At 44.2% G+C, this 24,820-nt stretch overlaps 1 protein-coding gene across 2 annotated transcripts in view; it reads right to left on the bottom strand.

Moving 5' to 3' along the window:
* Window positions 1-22,889, bottom strand: part of LOC140219775 (uncharacterized) — a 38,311-nt gene extending 15,422 nt beyond the window's left edge. Inside the window, exons 1-6 of one of the 2 annotated variants that reach the window (XM_072289591.1) lie at window positions 22,635-22,889; window positions 17,633-17,738; window positions 17,084-17,098; window positions 10,422-10,591; window positions 8,155-8,320; window positions 946-1,064 (exon numbers count right to left, since the gene is read on the bottom strand). In XM_072289591.1, the coding sequence (XP_072145692.1) occupies window positions 946-1,064; window positions 8,155-8,320; window positions 10,422-10,591; window positions 17,084-17,098; window positions 17,633-17,738; window positions 22,635-22,754 (696 nt within the window). In that variant the 5' untranslated portion in view covers window positions 22,755-22,889. The remainder of the gene's footprint in view (window positions 1-945; window positions 1,065-8,154; window positions 8,321-10,421; window positions 10,592-17,083; window positions 17,099-17,632; window positions 17,739-22,634) is intronic. The other variant, XM_072289592.1, reaches the window with a different exon arrangement.
* Window positions 22,890-24,820: the final 1,931 nt, after the last annotated feature.

Here is a 24,820-nt window from a genome sequence, read left to right as displayed (position 1 = left end):
GGTACTCGTTCAGTGAGTCGTGCTGAACCATTCTGTCAGAGCCGGGTCTTTTGCTTGGTTTCGTTTTCTTGCCGACGAGTGGCGGCCAGTGTGGGCAGACTCCCGCTACTCGTACTCGCTCGTTGTGTGCGCAGCAGTCCCTTTGGTTTTGTGCGCATCCTACAGTGTGGCACCCGATGCAACCGAAGGGAGAAGAAGCCTTAATTAGCAAAGGATGGTGCTGTTCATTGCCTGCTGCTGTTCAGACGTTGTCTCACTACTCTCACCGATCACGCATTGTGCGCTGGTGCAAGAACACTTCAAAGACAAATTCTTCCATGTCTTTAAAGACAACAGATGAATGTACAGTTTACGTCCTGGTCTTTATTCGTGCTAATTAGCGCAGTGATGAAAATGTCGCCCATGTCATCCACTTCTGTGCATTATCTGAGCCTGTATCATTAGCATGTCAATAAAACGAGGCCAATGATGTGTTGTGCGGTAATGCGACTTCCTTTTTGTTTTGTTTTCCTGCCGCATGATGGCATGATTGCCGGTATCGCATGTGCACTCAAGAAAAAAAACGAAAGGTACATGCGGCAGGGTGTGGGGGGAGAATGAGCCAGCATGAAAAGAAAAGCGACCAAGACAGGGCAGAGGCACCGCATGGCATAACACAGGTTACAGGTTACAGATTTAAGTGAACCAGTGAGACGTTCAAATGAACCAGTTCACTCCAGTGAGTTGAGCCGTTCCGAGCCACTCACTGAAGGGAGCCGTTTTGCCCATCTCTAGTTCATAAACTCTGGGTCCACCTGACTAAAAATTCTGTTATAAGAGAACACCCATGTCATGCACTTTAGTTGTCTCTCGTCTTAGCACTGAGTTTTGCTTGTAACCATAAAACTTGCATGCTGGCACCAGACTCCAGGTAGTGTAGAGCAGAGAAGTCATGTGATCAGTTACCGCAATAATGGAGAGGCACAGCTGAGCCGATGGCTCAGCATTCTGGATGCCTTCAGTGGCCCTCTGGCAGATTGCCCGCACCAGTTCCATCAGCTGGTGGGAGCTCAATGTGTTCGGGTCTGGGAAGAGAACAGGGGCATGGTCATCAGGAACACGCTGAGCATGTGATAGGTGCACAGACAGCTGGCAAAATGTTACACAAGGTGGAGTTGTGCAGACACAGTATAGCATATGCAGTTCAGAGATAACCTGAGAAAAGCATGGGAAGCAGTAGAAGCAGCAGATTAGATCCAGTGATAAGCCCACTGAAAAACTGCGAAGACAGGATTAGTTCAGTCGGCACAGAACACCAGAAACTGAAGATCTTTTGGAGAGGCCTTCGTCATGCAGGTTATGTAAGTTGTCTCATTACGATGATGATGATGATCACAATAATGATAAGCAATCGGTGCGCTAATCTGTTAGAATCAACAAAGGGTGAACAAAGAATGGCTGAGTCCGCAGCCAACTTTTGAACAAGGGCACTTGTCTTGGTCATGTTTATGAAGTCCCCTCATTAAAATATTCGCTCCAGGCTGAGGCTTCCCTCTCTTGACAATTTTCATCCAGTCTTTATTTTTCCGTAACATTTCTTCCCCTATTCTGCCAACTTTCACATGGAAATTAGGAAAGCAATAAATTGTAAAATCTCACTAACACTTAGACAAACTCATGCACCCAGCTAACAATATGCTGAGCTTGTATTTATTACAAGAACTCAAAATGCATGAGTGTGTTTATTATTGTGCTCAAAATTCCAATGCGCAATACTGAAATGCATGTGCCATGAACACTTTTACACATTTGACATTTTTTTTACAACAAATTATTACACAAGATATTTGGCAACTAGCAACAAAAAATTAATGAAAGTTACCAAGTTATCATTGATGACAAGATTCTTTGCATAATTCTAGAAAGAAAAGGAAGAGCTTCTCATTAGTCAACGTTAGTGTTGCCATTTCATATTTCTTTTTGCTTGACTAAGCAACAAAAATTACTATTCAGCAACTGGCGACTTTTTTTAGCATCATGACAGAACAATTGGTCACATTTTAGCAAATATCAAGTTACGAAAGCTATTTAGCAAATGCCTTTGTAGAATGCACTTCATTGTAAAAGCTACAAGCAGGTGGCTGAAATTGACCATACAGTGCATTGGCTCAGTCACCATGATGAAGCAATGCTGTTCTCAGCTCTCACTCACCCTATTACCTCTTCTGAAGTTTACTCCTGCTAGCGCGAATTAACAGAGGCCACATGCTGCAATTGATTGCACCGAGCCAAACAATGTTCACATTGTACTCATACAATTTATGTTTCTTTTTTTATTTGTTATAAAACCTATTACATAACAGGCTTTAACACTGCGAGTGCTGCACTTTCACTAAATACATTCAATTGGTGGCCGTTCACATATGTAACCGCAAATTACATTACCAAAACTTATTGCAATAAGTTTTGTGATAAGAATTCGAACACTGCAGGGAAATAATAGGAGAGTTGAACAGTCGAATCGTGTACATGTCAGAACAGCTGAGCTTGTTCATGTCAACTTAAATGCACTGCTTCTGTTTCCCACAGCTTTCAGACAAATCAATACAGCGGAGAGCTTTCAGGTGGAACAATGGACAGCAATGCAGTAAATTACCTGTGCAAACATCATGTAGGTGGTCGTTATCAGTCTGAACAACGTGAGCAAAGCATTGGTCACAGAATTCTTTCCTCCTTTCATGAGCGATAAAAACTAGATTTGCAGGCATAACATCGACCGAGTGCCTATTCATGCTGGTAAAATCAGGTTACTTGTGTTTCTTTGAACAGTGCTGGGTTTGTAACATTACAGTTTGGATGTAAATGCAGAATTCCAGCTGTCACCATCTATTATTTTCTAAATATATTCCATTATAGGAACCTTCTACGCCTTGCCAGTAAGTATATTCCATTATAGGAACCTTCTACGCCTTGCCAGTATTTCTGCTGTTCATTCTACGTCTGCACAGATGCTCGATGAATGTAAAATGTTTCAGTAGATGCATTACGTCATGTTAATTCTTTTGTTACCACACCTAATCAAATCGATCACGGGTGATTAATGCTTTAGATCGCCGATTTCCACATGTTGGAGCTGTTTCTTAGCCACTTAAGGCCATCCAGTAGTTAGTACAGGCCCTGAACTTTCAGAATCAGTTTAAATTTTCGCACTCCAGCAATGTTGTGATTTTGATGGACCTTTTTACGAACTTATGTGTGTGTGTCGTAGCGAAAAGAGGCATGGCTGTCACTTTCTGCTGCGCTCGAGAAAAAATCATGCCGCTCAGGATTACGCCGCATTAGCATCAAAATTTTGTAATCAAATGACCCCCAGCAAGTCAAGAAGCATATCGCCGGCTTTGCCGTCCGACAGTGCTGCACAGCGATAATTAACCGAAAATAACGCCAGCCGTTCACTAGCGAGCTTACGTTTGGAGTCCGAGTCGTTTTATTCTGGCAAAGCGTATTCCTGAAAGTCTGTCGCATGTCCAACATGTGGACCTGCATTTTCGAACCAGTTTCAAAGAGTTTCGGTTTCAGTTCTCTCGTAAAATCCAGGCAAGGGGTGCTGCAGGTGTCCAGTGTGTAAGCTCGCATTGCCACTGCGTAAACTCACTCCCATGGCATCACCCTGCGTGGCTGCGTCACGAGAAAAGCGTTGTGCTCGAAACAATGCTGCACCCACACTTCAATTTAATATGAGGACAAGAGTTATGATTCTGAAGATTCTGAAGCCGATTCAAGCTCTGAAGGCAACGATGTTCTGAGTCAGCATGGGACAGCTGCAGCTGTTCACCGGCGAGTTTCCTTTATGGCCTTGAGCGGTCTCCTTCCTTGTGTGCGCTTATCTGCTGATCTTTTTGCACGACCTGAGAGCTCTACTGATTATCTTCAGGGTGCATACTTCGCTTGGTTATGACCTGCTGCCATCGGCAACAAAGAAACTTCCGTACACGCCACCTGTAGCACATCTCGGCCCAGCATTATGTATCAGCGCAAGACAGTTTAGAACGGCAGGAGAATTGTTTCTACTCTTCTCTTCAGAGGTGATAAGGACAATATGAAAAAATTCTAACTGTTATTCTTGGATGCATAATCTTGTCGGATGCATAATCTTGTAGTTGCCCAGCTACGCTGGGAGCGATCAGTCCCAGAAGAGGTGCATGACTCTACATGAACTGGTGAAGTATGTTCCTTGGACTTCTCATCGGACCAGCCTCAGAAAATACCGAAAAGATGGAACTGCAATATGTGTTACAGGGCCCGCAAAGATGAACAAAAACCAAACAGGGGTTTTGTGGGAAAAGTGTGGAGTGCACGTACGCTTCACAAAATTCAGGAACTGCTCCACCGCATGGCATGAGCGATGAACTGGTCTTAGTTTCTTCTTTTGCATCCGAAGAACAGCAGTGTACTGAGCATTTACTTTTTCAGACGCTATTCCTGGGTTATTTACCTTTGAAATTTATATTCTGAATTTCTTTTGATATTAATGTGTTCGTACATATCATGTCTTTTATTGTTGTTTTTATCAACTGGCAGCCAAAATGGTGCTTTCTAGAATTTTTATGTTTTACCTAATCAATTTTTTAGTTTGGCAAAGTATGTTTTCGGAAAGAGCATTTCATTACATACAATATACTATGCTGAAATGTGTGCTGGAATATCGTTTGTAGTGGTAAATAATTTTTTTCCGAGACCTCTAAAGAAACTACCATTTTCTTGTGGTAACGAAAGAGTTAATGGCTGAATCCAGCTTCCTGCGTTCTTTAATATTCACTCGACAATTTTGGCGACATTGCCGCGAAACTTAGCAATTATTAATGACTGTCTCATTCTAAAGACACTCAAATTTGGCAATACTAGTCAACATTAACAAATTTTGTTAAAAAAGATCCTAATATTTTTTCCCATTAACACTTGAATGTTTTTATATGTGACATACTTTTATCCTGAATGTAAAAAACTTCTGCAATAGCTAGAGTGCCTTTAATGTAAGTCAACTTCAGACCTATGATGTTGCCAAACCTTCATCAAGATATCAGAGATAACAGGTCTAAAACTGAGATATTAGCCAGAAAAGTTCACGTGAGAAAAAAAAGCAATAAACAATAGCTCTCAGGTTGGAAAAATACAGGCGAGGTGAAGCACATGTGTTTACACTTAGATGCAGGTTAAAGACTCTCAGGTAGTCAAAATTAATCCAGCGCCCTTCATTATGGCATGCTCAAAACTAGGGTTCTTCCTTTTTCGGCTTTATCTTGTTTCCAAATGCAGACATTAAACGGACATTAAAAATAGAGGCTGATGATAAGACATTTCCCTTGAACAATCACAAGAAAACAAAAGAAATTTCGGGAACTGTTGTATGGGCATTGGTCATCAGACAAGGGGCTGAAATGTGACCATGAGGCAGTGCTGCCAACCTCTGAAGACAGATTTCCCCTAAGTTCGATAAAAAATTCCCTAGATTTCTCAAGAAGCCATTGTCCAGTTTGTCATATGGCTTCTGACGAGAAATTATTTTGCTATGCAAATAGACTGCAAGAATTTCGTGCTAAAATTTATTGCTTGGATCTATTTCAAATATATAAATAAAATGTTACTGCACTCAACCCAAATCATCAACATCATCATCATCAGCCTGGCTACGCCCACCGCAGGGCAAAAGCCCCTCCCATACTTCAACTACCCCGGTCATCTGCTAATTGCGGCCATGTTGTCCCTGCAGACTTCTTAATCTCATCCACCCACCTAACTTTCTGCCGCCCCCTGCTACTTTTCCATTCTCTTGGAATCCAGTCCGTAACCCTTAATGACCACCGGTTATCTTCCCTCCTGATTACATGGCCTGCCCATTACCATTTCTTTTCCTTGATTTCAACTAAGATGTCATTAACTCGCGTTTGTTCCCTCACCCAATCTGCTCATTCCTTATCCCTTAACGTTATGCCCATCATTCTTCTTTCCATAGCTCGTTGCGTCATCCTCAATTTAAGTAGAAGCCTTTTCGTACACCTCCAGGTTTCTGCCCCGTAGGCGAGTACTGGTAAGACACAGCTGTTATACACTTTTCTTTTGAGGAATAATGGCAACCTGCGGTTCATGATCTGAGCATGCCTGCCAAACGCACCCCAGCCCATTCTTATTCTTCCGATTATTTCAGTCTCATGATCTGAATCTGCGGTCACTACCTGTCCTAGGTCGATGTATTCCCTTACCACTTCCAGTGCCTCGCTACCTATTGTAAACTGCTGTTCCCTTCCGAGACTGTTAAGCATTACTTTAGTTTTCTGCAGATTAATTTTTAGACCCACTCTTTTGCTTTGCCTCTGCAGGTCAGTGAGCATGCATTGCAATTGGTCCTCTGAGTTACTAAGTAAGGCAATATCATCAGCGAATCACAAATTATTAAGGTATTCTTCATTAACTCTTATCCCCAATTTTTCCCAATCTAGGTCTCTGAATACCTCCTGTAAACACGCTGTGAATAGCATTGGAGAGATCGTATCTCCCAGCCTGAAGCCTTTCTTTATTGGGATTGTGTTGCTTTCTTTGTGGAGGACTACAGCGGCTGTGGAGCCGCTATAGATATCTTTCAGTATTGTTACATACAGCTCGTCTACACCCTGAGTCCGTAATGCCTCTATGACTGCTGAGGTTTCGACTGAATCAAACGCTTTCTTGTAATCAACGAAAGCTATATAGAAGGGTCGGTTATGTTCCGCACATTTCTCTATTACCTGATTGATAGTGTGAATATGGTCTATTGTTGAGTAGCCTTTACGAAATCCTGCCTGGTCTTTTGGTTGACAGAAGTCTAAGGTGTTCCTGACTATTTGCGATTACCTTAGTAAATACTTTGTAGGCAACACACAGTATGCTGATCTGTCTATAATTTTTCAAATCTTAGTGGTTAGATAATGTTGGCGTTCTTCCAAGATTCCGGTACGCTCGAGGTCATGAGGCATTGCATATACAGGATGGCCAGTTCCCAGATCAACCCAAATATGATGTCACAGTTTTAAGCTAACAACACGGCTGCACTTGCAGCCATATTCACAGAAGCATATGTCAGCAGATTTATACTTTGCTATACATGCAAAACAAGATTTACGATGAACCTTTTTGCAATAATAGTATGGTACATTAGCACCGCACCTCTATAACAGAGTGAACCAGTATCAGGACAGTGTGCTACTTCACAGCACCAATGCAAAAGATGTGCAGTAATTTTTTCTTGCATGCCACGTAACTGGAGCAGCACAACTGCACGTAGATGTCATTTGCAGTGAAGCATGCAGATAAGCAGACTAATGTATCCTTTGCTCCATGTCAGAACTAGCCCAAACACACCACTATTGCGACTTCTGTCAAGGTTGTTTGGCCTATGGACTGTTCCTGGCAAATTTTAGTATACAGGTGCATCAGCACCTTTGTCTAGTGTTGAAGAATAAATTTGTTTTGCCAGCCACAGATCAATATTTCCTTCAATGTGCACAGAAATTGACAGCCCAGCGGCAACAGGAGCAGTGCTTCGTTAATGAGCCCAGCACATTTCCACCCTGTCATTTGCTCGGCAAGATGCTTTCTCTGCACTGCTGTACAATCAAAAGTCATACTTCGCATGGTAATGCGGAGATAATTTAAGGTTAGTGAAATCAAAATATGACCTTCACAGTAGCGGTTCCACTTATTGATCGGTCGTCGTGTCGCCGCAGCAGTGGTTGCGTTTTAGCACAAAATTTCCCTACATTTCGACAACATTCCCCATATCCCTAAACAAGACCTGTAATCTCCAAACTTAGACAAACTTCCCCAAGGTTAGCAGCACTGCCAGGGGGTGAGGCTTTTGCCATCACCAAAGCTACGTGGGTGAATGGCGCGAACAACGCACAGGTAGACATCACACAGAGACAAGCGCTCGCCCCTGCCTAATGTTGTAAATATTACTATACTTTAGGCCATGCAAGCTTGCAACAAATAATGGAATGCCAACTAGCCTGATCTTCCATGCCAACCTTGTTTAGCTGCCCTTTGGTGGAAGCTTGTCTGCAGAGCATGGCTGCTTATGAAGCCACCTGACTGCACTCGGCAGACAGAAATGCGAGCGGTGTGTGCAAATGTGGGACTCACCGTGCAGCGCCTTCTTGACAAGGCCCTGGTACTCGGCGGGAAAGGAGGCGTTCGCGGGCACCGGCTCATCGTGCGAGAAGCTCTTGGAGCGCCGCAGCGAGCTCTTGCCAACCACCGGCGGGTCCTTTGTCGACGACGGCAGTGAGGAAAGCACCACGGGCGGAACCTGCGTATGCCAAAGCAAGACTGATTAGGTTGTGCACCACAGTGAAGGGTCTATATTACATTACTATACGCATTGCCAGTATTGCAACACCATTTCTGAAGAACGCTTTACGGCAAGACAAATTTGGACTACGGCTAAGCATACAAAAGCGGCTCCACCATATGGGAAAAGTGGTTCCATTATAACAAAGGTGTTTTAATAAGATTCACCGCAACACAGAAATGTACTGAGGTGAAGCGTTTTGGACAATAGGCAGAGTTGATTAGAGTAAAATGAAAAGTGCAATTACCTACAGCTATTCAGTGTGCCAACGCAAGAACGTGCACACTGGGTGCTGGCAGGCTTCATGGTACAATAAGTCATTACATCTATAACGAGGCTTACAGTTGTCACTGTAAAACATGCGGTTCCGCATGGCACGCAAAACAATCTGAATAATTATGCCGGCGACAGCAAAAGGAATTAGTGTAGGTGGCTTTTCCCCAAATAACCTCTAACTGTGGAGAAGCTAGCTTTCAAAAACACTTACAGAGTTGCTTTTGCATGCACGCACACCGAGACCGATTTAGGGGCATCTGGCAAGTCACATATACGCATCTTTCATATAAAATGACGTAGTGGCCATGCCCATACATGCCGCCCACTAGCTGCTCCCAATGGGCGAGTTTCTAAACTCTGTATCACGTGCTTTGTAATGCTGACGTGTGCAGCATGTATGCTAAGAGGGGCTCTTGAGGCAGAATAACATTATCTGCCACAGGGGTAGCTTTTTTTTTATCTGTTAGTAAGAAAATAAAGACCACGAAATCCAGCAATACCTATTCCCATAACACGTAAGAAAGCTTGAAACTCGCAGTAAGTATGCAGACAATGTGAGCATTTTATTCACCCGACGGTACTTGCCAACTCCCTTAGGTACAGGAAGCTCTCGCAAAGAAAGTCCTCTGGGCGGTCACATTCAAGGTGCTGAATCGCCAACCATCGATTCTTTTCAGTTTTCTACGACTGTTCCATTTCTTGTCAGGCGAAAGCTGCACATCGGATCCTGCAGGGTGCTGCATCACACCCACCCTCGCCATACCCTTCACCTCTCCACACGTTCTACGTTCCGCCAAGTTGTCCAGGGTGTGTCATTGGTCTCTTCTTCGACTCCTGCGCATCATTCTGCAAATCCTGTGGGAGGCTCCACTCCTGTATCGGTGCGCGTTTAAAGTGACGATCCTCAACAAAGGGCACAAGTGATGACTGTTGCGAAGAGACAGATGAGAGGGCATGTTCATCCAATTTTGAGCACGTAACTTTTGTTAGCAGTAAAAACAAGGTGCTATACGAATCGATTCAAAATGGCATCACCCTTGGCCAGCGGCAACCTTTAATGCGAGGCATTCTCGTCACATGTAGACCGGTTTTTCCTGCCGGGTACCAAAGTGTTTTCGTGGACAGACCCAAAGGCAGTACATGCAGTCTAACACAGCATCTCAAACAGTGACCTATGATTGCATTTGGAGCACACAGCTGTTATAAACTCCCAGATAGCGCTCAATGTGGCCTTCAGACCCAGCAGAGCATCCATGTGCAATCACTTATTGCTTGACATATCTGCTCTCAGATTCTAAGCATATCGCAGTTGAGTTCTTTCGCAAGTGTGTGTTCACGTCAGCAATGATGCACATTGGATCTAATTGCTCCGCCCTAACCGCTCAGTCCACCACTGAAGTCACCAGTGACGTCACCGGTAAAAAGACAGTCGAAACCGCAATGAGCTGAACCGATGGAGATTGAGTAATTGTGTCAAGTTTATATAGGTATCATATTGTACATACTCTAACAACATAAAATTGCGTACAACTATCATCTGGAACAATGCAATGAATTTAGGTAAACATTTAATCTTAGCAGCATGCGGAGCATGTTTAGCTTCACAAAGTTACCACAGTTCACGAGTGCCCTTCCACTACAAAACGACAATGTTTTGCATTACGTAGTGCCAATTTTTTTCTGGTACAGTGTTTGCCTCATTCTAGTGCCGTTGTTTCTTCTCCTCCCAGCCAGACGTGTTTCAGTCGTGGTATTCTACGGCCACACGTGCAAGGGCACCCACCTGGAAGTGCACCGCCCTGGGCGCAGCAGGTTGCTGCTGAGAGGGCGCTCCGATGCCATTGGTGCCATTCATGAGCGCCGCCTGGTGGTGGTGGTGATGTTGGTGATGGTGGTGGTGGTGGCTACTGTTGCTTGGAGGAGGAGCCACGTCTTCGCTCGACTGAGGCAGGTCTGCACATCACGTGCCCAACGATTGCTCTGGTTTTGCGCAATAGTGCATCGTGCAAGAGCCTCACATTACAATTCGCATTAACATGACCAAGAGCATATTACTCCTTTTCCTTCGCTTTTGCACATTTTCACTTGGTTTTGCAGAAATTCACGCTTCCATGTAGCCTTTCGACTTCTGACATCTGCCATAAGGACATTTCCAGCCATCGTTTTTTTGTTTTTCGTGTGTTACATGAAGTTCCAAACTTTGGAAATCATAAAACGTCGGCAAGCGTCAAAGTTTACACAATTTACTACAATAGTTCTTTCTACAAACTGGTTCTGGTACGAGGAGGTTGATGAATCATGAGATCATGATATTGGCTCACCTAATTTGTTCTTACAGTCGCTGTGGATGTTACACGCAAGCGTAAGCCGAAGAAAGTCGCGCAGAACATTTTTTTTTCTCTCTTTTATGACCGACATCATCCTACAGATCGAGCCTTGTTAACCAAGCCAATAAATTTTGTTCTGAGCGACCATTTGGGGAACAGCGCTAGGAATGTTTTCTATGTCGGCGAAATCAACACCAGAACTTTCTCTTATCCTCTTTAATATCTTCCTTTCCTTTCGGGCCCACCCATGTGGGCTGTCCGAACCATTTCGGTCAATCAAAGAGCGTTAATGGCAGATTTGGAATAAAAACAGACGAATAGTTTTACCTCGTCCCAGCTTCATTTCCATTTTTACAAGCAAACAACCGACTTTTCTTATATCTGTCAACATCTGGCTCTTATGTCAAGGTCTTATGCAAAACCCACTACTATTCTAACTATTCGCTTCGAAATTATTCAATACTAATTACTAGATGCTTCAACTTCGCTTTGAACCAAAAAACTTATATTCGTACAGGCCTAGTAAATTGTCGTACACCCGACAGTAGCACGAAGCTACAAAAAAAATGCGTATCGGTTTCACACAAATAGTGCTTCACACTTGAAAAATTCAGCCTGGTTTGGGAATATAACACAGGACCAGTGCCTTTCTGGAGGAGTCGCTCTACTGTCTGAGCTCGTCAGAACCGCTAGAAGATGTCAAAAGGCCCAGGACAAAGACGATCTTTTCTTGAATTGGGAAGTTTTCTCTCAGAGAAGCTCGTATGACTTCATGTGTTGCTCGTGCAGCTCTCGAGTGAATGACAGTTTGATTTCCTTTTTATGTTAAGCTTTATTTTTTTGCGCGGCCATCCTTTCTGAAAAATGAGTTTGTCAAGCCCAATACAATTGCGCAATGTTTCACTTCAATTCAATTTCTTAGCAAAACATTTCAATATAACACATCATATATGCGGGCAGTGGTCCCAAAGGAAAAACTGTTCGCAAAATACTAAAGTTAGCACAGATTTCTCTTTGTCTCAGAACTAGTTGCTGAACTATTACGTATCTGCTCGGGCACAAATAGCTTTGTTAAGCAGATTACGGGAGGAATCAGCCAGCTGCAACTTTTTTTTTGTAATGCATGAAATTTCTATGCCTACCCAACGAGGAAACTCATCTGACGTGCCTCCGTGCATCCATCACGTAAGATGATCGCTTTCAAGAGAGGGCCCGAAGCAACGCGCGAATTGACCTTTGTGCTGCCTTTTGCTTGAATGCAAACTAAGCGGCAAGAACAGAGCGCACATGAAGCTATCAGCACTCGGCGCACGGTCGCCATCGCAGGTCGCTTTCAAGACAGAGCCAGCGCAGCCGCGCCATACACAGCTGCTGCCAGAGTACGGTTGATCACGATTGATAATGGTTCGCATCGAGAGGAGGCAGCGTCATCAACCATGTCTACGTACGAGATCTACCAGATGTGACGCTGTTCAATAACGTCACATACTACAGCACGGATCGGCCAGTGCTCATCTTCCACGAAGCAGCGGCATCCCCCAATTGCGCCATCATATAACACAATTAAGTGAACATTGCTACTACTTGCCTCTTCATCTCACGCTGCTGGTCTCAGTCATCATTTCGGCGTTGCAACTGTGCTTCTCCGTTTCACGATTATGTTGCGGTTTCTCGCAATTATGCCACACAGAGCAGCATACGACGACGAAACAGCAGATGATTAGTAGCAAGTGGTTACGCATCATTTAGATAACTCCCACAGCAAATTCTGCATGTATTTTTTTCCCCTACCGTTTTTAATACCACAGACTTACAAAACACTTTAACTAAAGAGCTTAGATAAGTTTTCCGCTATTGTGATATTGCAATAGGTGAACTAAGTTCCGACATTTTATGCATGCAGAATTAAAGTGCATAATCCATTTTATTCCTCATCATCTCTAATTTTTAGTCCAATTTCGCTTCTCCAACACGGAGTAGCAGGTGAGAGCTCATTCAGGCCAGCCTATCAGCCTTTCCTATTATAATAGGTCTCTCTCTCTCCGTATAGTGTGAAAATTACATGAACGGCAATTTGTTCATTTCATAACCAAAAAACGTTTTTCATGGCGCCATTTTTTTCTCATGCTCAGCCATAGTGCTTCATGCAGCATGTGACCTAAGCGCATATAATGTTAGTTGCTGGAGAAATGCAGTGCATGCACCCATTGAAGCATTAACATGCAGCGACCACTCCATGAAAACAAGATGGAATAAAGTGGCTGTTCTTATGTTAGCCCTAGCACTTTTATCCAACATATGCTATTTTGTTTGCAGATGGATCATGTTTACGTGCAGAATTCATGCAACACACCTGCCTACTACAAAAAAAGAAAAAAAGAAGAATGTTGCAAAATCCAGCGCTTTCTCAACCATAGCTTGGGCAACTGTTTATTTGTACTTTATTGCTGTTTATGTTTTCAACTGAATTTATTTTTTGTTAAAATCTGCCACCAAATTATTGTGAACACCTCCAATGCAACATATGGTTGTCCACACTTCAGCCTTCGAGCTATTGGTGGCAGAGCAATGAAAACAATGATATGGGAGGAGGGGGTTGCAAGGGGCCAGTAGGGGCGGGGGGTCGTCTGAAGACACCTGGAAATTGTTGATATCGTCACCTTCCTCGAGTACATCCGGGGGGGGGGGGGGGGGGGGGGACAGAAGACCTATGGGCCCTAGGTGCCAGACGACTTAGCTACGCCACTGTACGGCAGCTGAAGGTACTGGGACAAATACTGCGTTTCCGGGACGCCCTTAGAAATTCTAAGGTTTTACGTGCCAAAACCATGAATTGATTATTGATACACGCCGTAGTGGATGACTAGGAAATAATTTTGACCACCTGGGGTTCTTTAACCTCTTTACTACAGAAAGACAAGGTCTTCCAAGCCAACTTCACATGGGTGGGCGTACCTGGGATCTGGGTATCTTAATGTAACCACATCAACAAAAATAACGGCCCTTTGGCACCTCCAGAGCATCGTAGCGAGTCGCAAGATGTATCAAAATGCAGATCTCAACGAGACAAGCAATAATTAGTCGCAGGTAAGGTAAAATTAATGGTATAGGCGTAATTATAGCGCCAATATAGTCGAAAATAAACATTGCACTATACCCCTGTAAAGGGTGAATCGCCATAGACAGATATGTTGCGGAAAAGCCGCTGTACAAAACACTTTTGGAAAATCAAGGCCGTTCATTTAGACAAAGCGGGGCTTGCGCGAGGCATTTGTGCTTGGAAGGCGGCTTATGCGGTGCCGTCAAGCAGCAGAAATTAGTCGTTGAGTAGGTAAAATTAATGGTATGCACATAACTAGCGCCAATATAGCGAGAAATCAGCCATGCTGCACCATAGCCGGCTATCTCCAGGATTGGCCCACCTGGCCTCTCGGTCGAAAATGAACGTTCCTCCAAGTGCTGACACTAAAGAGTCCACGGTCGACGTAATATGCGACACAAATTAGATTTGAAATGAGTCGAAATCAAACATGAGAAAGACAGAGAATAGAGTTATAATCGACACTAAATCATGAAATCGTTTGAACCACCAAGTACGTCAGCCTTGTCTTCTTTAACGTCGACATTTTTAACAGCCTAAGGCGACATATGGTGCGTTCCTCAAGAAATAGGGTATAAGCAATGATTCAAGCTGATAAACATGCACGATTTGAATGTCTCGAAACTTTCGCAAGACGTACTTGGCTTCACAAGAAGTGTCTGCAAATGTGGAAAAACGGTGAAAGCCAATTTTTTTAACAGCCACTTCAGCGAGATATGGCATCTTACTTTGGTAGCGAAGTCCACTGTGGTCCGGCTGAGGAAGACGCGCCATTTTAATGTCTCACAACTTTTCATTCAGGAGTACTTGGCTTTAGAATAAGATGTCCAGTACATTGGTAGTGATAGGTTAATAATGTACACCTAAATCTAAGTGCACGACCATTTTGGCCCTTTGCCCGCATAGATATGCAGCCACCGCTGCTGCGATCGAACCCACAACAGAAGGAGCATGTGTATGCTCCTCGAGCTCACCAGCAGTGCTACGCCAATAGCCACTAAGCTGTTGCTCCCCGTACCGCATGTGGCTTCCACTGGTCGCAAGCACTGTCTCTCAAGCTGAACAGCAACGCAGAGATCTATTTCTTTGCATCGCGGCGGTATAGACAAAAGTGTGAACAACTGTACAGTTGCTAATACAGCTATCTAGTGCGCGGGATCTGTGCGCTTGTTTGCGCCATTTGCTAGAGATGCCACTGTTTCGTGAGCGAATTTTTTTTTCTATGCGCCCACTGTCGAATGGGAATAAGTCACAATAATTTGCGCTGGTTGCCTCAAAATAAGGACGGCCGAAGCGGCGACCGATTGGTCGCACTTTAAGATTGACTTGACTACGTGGCAAAAGATTCCTCGAAGTTTTTTTTTTTTTTCTATGATGGGCGCCCCGACAATGCTGGTGTTACCCAAAGTGACGAATAACAAAAAAGGACGAACAGCGGTGAACTGCCAGATTATCGGCGGATGCTGAAAAGCAGCAGACGCCACGTGTTTCAAACTAATGTATTTTCTCCGCTAGACAGCGAATCAATACAGCAGCGTGTACACACGGCACTCGAGAAGATAATGCGTGAACTGTGAAGGGTTGTTCATTTACTGAGAAAAAATACACGAGGAGAATTCAGTGCAATTATAAGAACAATAGGTTTTTACTTCGTGAGAAAAGAAAAAAAAAGGAAATTGACCAGTATGAAAATTTTCAACCTAAATCCATAACTTCGGCTGCTGCACAAGTGCTTAAATACCGATAAAGTATTTGGCCTAAGAGTACGACCTTGTACTGTCACCTCAGGCGCACATTTAAACCAGGTAAAATGGTGGAACGAAATGACTACCATTGTTTTTCAGTCGTGTGCGAACTCATCTACCTGGAGAGCAACAGCACTGAGCAAAATATTGCCCACATTTTACTGCTTCCTCTATTGGGATTATCGGCTGGTTTTGTGTATTGAATTGTAACGATGTGCATGGAAAATTCTGATCTTCGTACCCCCCAGGCCAGCACACTGCATCATGCGTATAGCTTTGGCATTCGCCTGTTATATTAAATCTGAAATCCCATAACCCTGTACTTACTCTATCTCTTCCCCGGTATAAAGCAAACGATGCTTCATGCATAATTTGATTACCTTCCTGGCAGACTGGTTATTCCACAGTGAATCTTTGTACGACATAAGCACACAAGCAGCACAATGCCGTGTTATGCGTCTATGCTGTATGTAGCCAACTAGCTAACACTAATCCATATTCCTCGATGACTGCTACTGGTCTCGAAAATGAAACTCAGTGGGAACCCAGATTGGACATTGTAAGTAGAACTCCCACGAATGAAGTGATAGCCCTATATTACAGAGAGGTTTTGTCGAAACAAGAAACCACGCAGACATTCTTGTGACCTGAGCAATGTGAGCATGTGCAGTGAACTAGTGTAGTTGCGCAACGAAAAAAGGAATACATCAGCTCTGAAAGAGATGAAAGAAGTGAGCACTAAATACCGTTGAGCTGCGCGCAAGAAATGGAGATGCAGAAGTTATGACGAATCGGTGTTCCATATCCAGAGGCGAGCGTTTTACCACGAACATATCTTGCAGCAAAGTGCAGCACAAATTAGCATAGTCAGCCACGACATCGGCTCCGAGATTTCTAGTGCAGAGCAACCCACCACAACGAAGACCACGGAGGCCAACGGTTCCGTGGCTACGCGCCCTACAGTGCTTGCCAAATATTACATGCGATAATGTTCCTGTGTATGCTCCTGGAGCATATACAGCAAAATTATGATTAGAGCGAGCATAAAGGCGCTCAAGTCGCCGTTCACCGTCTTCTCAGGGCTCAGAAATTAAAGGATCAGCAACTATTGATGATGCGGAACAAGAAGAAGGAAGTATTCTCTGTCAACTATTTGCACAGGTGTGCAGCTATTTGTTTTCGTTGCCCAAAGTACAGTAGCTCACCGCAGTGGTCACGTGAGTGCGTTGTTAGTTGCAAAAGAGAAAAAGAGTAAAGAGGCATAACTTCTCACCAGAAACCCTCACACCTGAGGTTCCACAGCCATAAGGTACGGAAGGCATCCAGATAGGACAGAAGACGGCCAAGAGGTGGCGGATTGTCAGAGATAAAAGAAAAAGAGAGGGTAATATTTTGAGGACACCGCTTCCCAGAGCCAACGTTATTTCATACACCGAGCATACATTCTACATACATACCCCTCTTTGACCCCGTCCCCAAATGGTACACCGTAGATTAAATTGGACACTCCTGCCAAATATTGTATTGCTGGATTCTCTAAATAAATCGCTCACACTATTACTGCCATAATGACTTGGCGTTTGCCTACTTTTGAGCTGTGTGCAAAATCTGCCAGAATTGCACGCCAGGTAACAACCACACACCAGCGCTTACAGGAGCAATGCGAGTGTGTGATGCCACTTCGCACTGTTCAAACTATCGTATCTGTGACTTTTCAGTGTCGAGTGTAATATTGAACTGAGAAAAGGATCACCCGCTACGATGTCGATCGTCTTTTTCTGCCTTCGTTTCGAATAAACAAATAAACAATTTGGTGACTCACCGGGAGGCCGGTAAATCTCGATGGTCGGCTTGGTCGATTTGTTGGGCAGGCCGACTCGGCGCGCCAGTTTGGCAGTCTCAGTTCGCTTCATCGCGTCCTCCTTAAGCTGCCCACGATTAAGAGCAAAATACATACAGGACATTAACAGACAGGACACATGACAACGAAAGTGTCGGCTAAATGTGCGCCCCTTAAAGCACGCGCGTTTTCAAACACGCAATGGTGCTCTGTTGCGGATACACAGCTTCTGGTTTACAATACACGGCAATAGAGAATTAAGAACAAAACACACCTGCCGTGATGCATGCAGTCATGCAGTCACGAATCAAGTACGCCGGCACACCAGCAGATCAAAAAGTAACACATCTGAAAATGGAAAAAGTTGAGCGTCCACCAGAATGAAATTCCATGCCACAACATGCGCGAGAAGTTGATTATCACACAAACAAATTCTCAAACGCAACTGCTGTCTCTCGCCTACAAGAGTGTGAAGATTATGCCGGCATCAAACGTTCATGATATATGTACGAGTTGCTGCTCGTTCACGTTATGCGACCATGTTGCTACAACTTCACTAGATCATGCACAAAAACAGTAGTAAATTTCAGAATACGCATTTAGCGAAAGAATTTATTCAGTTCTCAGGTTGTAATGGAGGTGAGCAATGTCGCGGTCTTGCGGAGAAGTATCCAGTGGAAGTCCAATGCAAGGGCGAACGCAGCCGCTTCGACATTTTTTGTCGCGGATGTGTATTCCGAAAACATTTATGCGTGAATGTATATATTGGCCTCCATTAGACTCGTTAATCAAGTATTTAACACTTCAAGTGATAATCTTCACTCAACCAATGTGCCAGACTCGCCGAATGTAATGACACACACCATGCCATACGAACTTCATGGCATGGACAGGGCAAAAGCACGGTGCGGCAATCCATATCATTGGCACAAAAAAAGGTAACTTTAATCCTGTCGGAAAGATGCGACATAAGCAGACTGCCGACTGTGCAACATGGCTAAAGACGTTATTAGACGTTTGCCACGAGGCAACCTCCACCAATGCATCAGCGCCTACCAAGAATTGAATGCAGCATTGACACCAACCACTGACGGGTCCACAAAAGGCAACCCTCCCCCCACCACCACCACTACCTGATAGCCTGAGCTAATGATGAAAAGGGGCCAACATCAAACGATACCGAAGAAACGGCACCGACCTTGGATTACCAAGGTGCTATCCGGCCACATATTTCATACCATCGGAAGGGGGGAAGATGCTTCGGAGGTGGGGTGCAGCGGAGCATTGCGATAGCATGGGTCGTGGTATCGCAACTGATGGGACGATTGTGATTGGCTGCGATACAGTCATCAGATTCCCTAGTCGAGTCGCCTAGGGAAGACGACATTATTAAAAGCAGGGACTTTTCGTGCAGTGGCGCCGACGTGTCCTGATGTGAACTCCGATGTTTAACTTGCTCCTAAATGGAGCGAATTTCCCTAACTGGAGCCGTGCAACTAAGGTAAAATAAACCCTTTTTTCCTTCATTCCTACAACTGGACGTATTCGTCGATGGGCTTGGTGGATTCCTTGCCCTCACGCCACCTCGAGCCGCAACAGTGCCGTGTCTTTCGATTCACGTTGGTGGCACTTTTACGCCTCAGACGCCCTAGCTGTTTGAGTCACACTGTGACGATCGGCACTGAACGGATGCCCGCAAAGGCTGGGAATGAGAAAACAGCCACAGCTGGGGGTCTTCCAACTGCCTATGAAAAATGATCATGGGGCCATCAAAATTCAATGTCCACATGCTGTTTAACTAGACTACGTTCACTCCTAATGCCCCATATATGTTCCCGCAATGTTTCAAGAGTATGCATTAACGACCACTCCAAAATTATGAAAGCAAACTCAGGCGCCAATTGGCAAAGTAAATGACTCGTCGCGCGCACGACTTCACAGTATTGCGAAAAGCTGTGATGTAATCGCAGTTTGGCAACTTTCACAAGAGTTTCTAAGAATAAAATACGACAGCTTTATTATTTTTTAAAAAGAACTACACAACATTCGTGCAGCTGCTTTAGGACAAGGCTGCGGACACCAGGTAGTGAAACAATGCATTTGTGGCCGAGCTGCAGGTGGCCTTGCAATCCTCTACTCGTAACACTCTCTAGACGCGCAACCCTAAGCATTCTCCAACACTCACGAGTAACAAAACTGCGCGAGAGTCAGAAACACTTACTTTCCATAAAGTGGAAAGTTGGGCTAGTTGGTGAGTGATCATCATACCTTACTGGTGAAGCAGCGCACTGACATGGACACAGTGAAGACAAACAGGAAAAGACGACACTCGCTGCACTTGCGACTATTTTATTTCAGAACACATCCTTCATATTTATATACCTGCGCACCCTCAGGCGTCAAAGAAAATCAAGGCAAGATTAAAGGCATTTTTTTTAAATCATTTGCCCGCGCATACTCGGGCGTCAAAAATATGGCACCTATCTATCATGGTGTGCAACCCTATCATAATTTGTTGCAACCCTAACAACCATTTCTATTTAAAAAAATTTTTCTTCTTTTTAGTGTACTCCCAAAAAGGCAACCTCACCATTGCTTAGATGTACAGATGGCTGACTGATACAACCCTCTCCCCTCTTATGAATATGAAAGGCTTCGATTATTTCCCTGGTTAGCTGATCCTGGTTTCCCCAACCAAATTACGATAGGATTGCACACCATGATAGATAGGTGCCATATTTTTGACGCCCGAGTATGCGCGGGCAAATGATTTTTAAAAAATGCCTTTAATCTTGCCTTGATTTTCTTTGACGCCTGAGGGTGCGCAGGTATTAAACATGAAGGATGTGTTCGGAAATAAAATAGTTGCGAGTGCAGCAAGTGTCGTCTTTTCCTGTTTGTCTTCACTGTGTCCATGTCAGTGCGCTGCTTCACCAGCAAGGTATGATGACTTACTTTCCATTAGACGCATACCATGGTTTAGTACTGTGTTACCTGCACTTCTCCAAGTAACCAATATGAAAACTCTCAACCCGAGCTGTCAAATACAGTAATGGGTGAAGAGCCTGACAGAACAATGAATAACACCCCCAGTGAAGTCTCACAACAACATTAGCTTGTTATGCAGTGAGTGACGACATAGTATATCCATACAAAGAACGTGAGCAGTTTACTATAGTTGAAGTCATTATTTATCGGCAAATAAACGCTGTAGGGCCCACAGTACCTGCAGGAGGTTGCATCGCTTTCTCCATCTGTTAAACTGCGTGAAAGACGTCTAACAAGTTTTGGTTATAAATGAGCAAACTAATTATAAGCACCGAAACTTTATCACGAAGAGCAGGAGGGCATAGCCATTACCCACATTCGGGACTAATTACTTTTGTTTACACCTTTACCTATATCAGCGACCGGGATGCAGAGAGATTTTCCTCGAGAAAAGGTGCGCTCGCTACTTTCCTGTCGAGAATGCTGTGTCACGCTGATAACGCACAAGTTGTACGTGACCTGGAAGCACCGAGCTTGGAGCGTTAAAGAAAGAAAATGCGGAAAAGACAGATGATTATTATTGTGGGACAAGATAAGCCCCAAAAGGTGTACATTTTCTTTAAGAGTACTGTTTCTTTAGCTCAAATCTGCGCATACACTCTTAAAGTTTGCACCCTTTGGGGCGTATCATGTCCCACAACAATAATCATCTGCCTTGCTCACATTTCCTTTGTTTAACGCTGCAAGCCTGGTACTTCCAGGTCACGAACAGCATGCACGTTATCAGCATGGCACAGCATTCTCGACAGGAAAGTAGCAAGCATCGAGTTTTCAAGAAAGGAAACACTAGCGAGGCAGGCGACAATTATTGTTGCAGAACAAAAAAAGGCTTTGAACTGCTTTCAGAGGCTACAGTTCCAGATAAACAACCTGTTTTGGTGCATCACTGTTCTACATACAGTAACATATGTTCATGAATACGCCACTATAGTGAGGTGGCTGGTGTGGTCGCTTGAATGCAGAGAATGTGCGACACCAGGATAAACCACCGGTTCACTCGAGCCAAAGTTTCGCACAGGGCACCACTGTTGTCATCTGCCAACGCCACACAAAAAACGCTGTGGGGACGGTTGGTGTTGTATACCATACAGATAGCCAAATATGCCAGGCTGCTATGTGAGCATGTGCTATGCGACTATTTGTCACCGCCCTGTTTTGAAGAGAATGCCAACAAAAGTCACCATAATCATCTGCAAAACCAACATTTGTTGAGTGGCATTGCAGTAGACGATGCGCAGTTTGCATTAATTGTTGACGAAGCAGGCAAGTATGATGCATGTGAACGTGGCATTAAACTGAACCTAACGCGAAACGTGAAATTTCGGCAGGAGGGCGAGCCAGTGGTTTCGCTGGAATATTCCACTGCATGCCTCATGCTCCTTTTCATGCAGCACTCGGCATATTCCTCGCTAACGCTAACTTTCCTGCCTACGCAGAAGCAGCATGGTAGTCTAGAATTCAACAAAAGCTCTTCTGATCAGGCAGAATCTTACGAAAAAGTGAAAAATTTTTATTTGACGTTTACACAGAACATACTGAATGAATAGTTTCAACTCGGTCCTCGACGTTTTGCTTTCTGCAAGCAGCAGCACATATAGACCGTTTTCTCAGCGAGGAGGAACACAGCCTCGAACCAGCACCCCACGCCACTCCTCCTGGCACTGGTATGTGCGGATTCTATTTTCTCCCAGCAACAGCTAGGAAAGGTAGCAGTTTAATAGTGAATTAGTGCAATTCTAATGCATTGTGCCTGGAATTTCTGCGATATCAGATGACTCAAGCGCGACATCTTGCCACTCATCGTCAACAGTACGTTCACCGTACGCTGTCTAGTGTGATGCCACATATACCAGGATGGCGCCGGACAAAAGACGGCACTGTGATCGCAAAATGGCGGTGCCGTCAACAGTCTATACACGTGTCAATGCCGAGAGACCTGGTAGTGCCGCTGGATCTGGTTCTCCTCGATCTTCCTGAGGAAGCCGTGCTCCATGTTGAGGCCCGGCGAGGGCACCACCGCTGCCGCCGCGTCGTGGCGCTGCTCGGTGCCCAGCATGTCTCGTGGTGCTGATGCTCGATTTCTTGGCCCCGCCGCCGGTCACCGGGCGCCGCCGCAGGAAGCGCTGCTGCTGCTGCTGCTACAACCGGGGGCCGGGAACCAAGTCATCGTGTCTGCATTAAAAAGCTCGCACTGTTCATTTGTTCATTTATTCATTGCTTGATGAACGTTTGCCCCTTCAACAGTACCTACCTACCTACGTCTTGGAACACTCATGGTCGTTTCGTTAACTTGGTATGTACCAAAATTGGCATAACGTGACAAGAGTGCATGACAAATATAAATGATAGGTCATGACACGAATGTCATGTAGATTGTGAAGCAGCCGTCTACATCATTGGTATGTACCAGAAATGGCATAGTATGAACAAGAGTGTATTATGAACACAAATGATCGGTCGTGACATGACATGTAGGTCATGAAATAGCCGGTTTGGTGCTCTCATGGCCGTTTCGTTAACTTGGTGGGCTCTCCGCACACTTTTTCACATAAGATCAATTCCCACAGGGCATGGGATCCGCCGGCTTTCCTTTATAACCCACAGTGCCTCATCGGCATTACAGTGTGGGGAGTGGGGACAGTACCTCAACAGGTACGATATACAGAGACAGTTTGCATGTACAATATTAAAACAAAACACACGAAGAACACAAACATTATGCAAAAGAAACCGTGCAGCTAACAGCACGAAAACAACGACAACAATTCGACATCGGTAGAACCACAGCCGACACAAGGTTACATAGCAGGGCCACAAAAACCAGCGACCCGAAAGAAGGTTAGAAACATTCAAGTGTGAAGGATTGAAGAGCGATTCATGTTCACACGCAACATATACTATAGCAAGGGAGCCACAAAGAAACGGAATTAGCGCAGCGGAAACACTAGAAAGAAAAGGGAGCAACACATGACAATCTTGAGGCCTAGTAATAAAAAAAAAAATCGGGTGGGATCCATCAGGTACGCAGCCTCAGTGGGGCACGTGAAACGTCTTGTGCATCCAGCAGAAGGTGTAGGGCACCGAGATATGGAAATGGCAATCAAATATGCAAGTTACATTTATATAAGCAATAGATAATCTTACATGGCTATCTTATGCTCGAGCTAGTGAGGGTCTTACGGTCTAACTTTGCAATCGTGCTCGCTCCCTATTCGTAGTGGGAGCGTTTGTCTTGCAGATGGTGTTTAGGCACATGGGTAAAGAAATTTACCTACTGAAAAAAAAAAAAGGTTGAGGCACTGGTGCAAAGTATATCTTCCTCCCAAGATGCCAATCACAAACCAGTCTTCGCCCACTCTTCGAGCGCCGACGCGTGACACCGTGGCATCTTCCAGCCTGTGAGGACAATCACAGTGTTTGCTGCACTGCACTAATACAATACTAAGTATTGACAAGCATAATCAAGCTCAAGGTAGAAAACAAGTCACTTAGAGAAAAAAAAAAAGAAAGGACAACAACAATTAACACATACACGAAATGGTCACAATAGAGCTGCATTTCAAAACATGTTAGACTTCCGGTCTGTTCTGAAAGTTTCCCAAGCATTATTATTATTAAATCTGTCTAGGAGAGTGAGGCATCGTGGGTGATGGCCACTACTCATTCTCGCTTAGGCAAACAATATATTAAGATAGGCTGATTCAGACAAATTAAACGAGCAAATATAAACAAGACAATATTAAATCAAGGTATGTTCATACAAAGTTTCAAGTGGCAAATTTCACCTCTGTACGTATACAATTTGTCCCACAAGTAATGACAGGTCTAAAAAATGAAATAAAGATAACATTGTATGGCCATCACTTCAATTTTGCATCTTTAAAGTAAGCATAGAATACAATAAATAGCCTACAAAGTAACACCACAACCTGTAAAAAAAGAAAAGAAAGAAAACATGATTTTAGGCACATGCAGAAAACAAACTAAAATTGTATGAAAATAAAAGTACTTATAACAATCGTTCTGCAGTATGAGAGGGGTATTTGATAGAGAGTACTGATAGGGAAACAGTACAAACTGCTTGTACCGTACCTAACTTCAATTTAGAGGTATTAATTGTGC

This window comes from Dermacentor andersoni, chromosome 8 (genome assembly GCF_023375885.2).
Source record: "Dermacentor andersoni chromosome 8, qqDerAnde1_hic_scaffold, whole genome shotgun sequence".
In the NCBI taxonomy this organism is placed as follows: domain Eukaryota; kingdom Metazoa; phylum Arthropoda; class Arachnida; order Ixodida; family Ixodidae; genus Dermacentor; species Dermacentor andersoni.
This window is presented reverse-complemented; position numbering and strand designations above follow the sequence as displayed.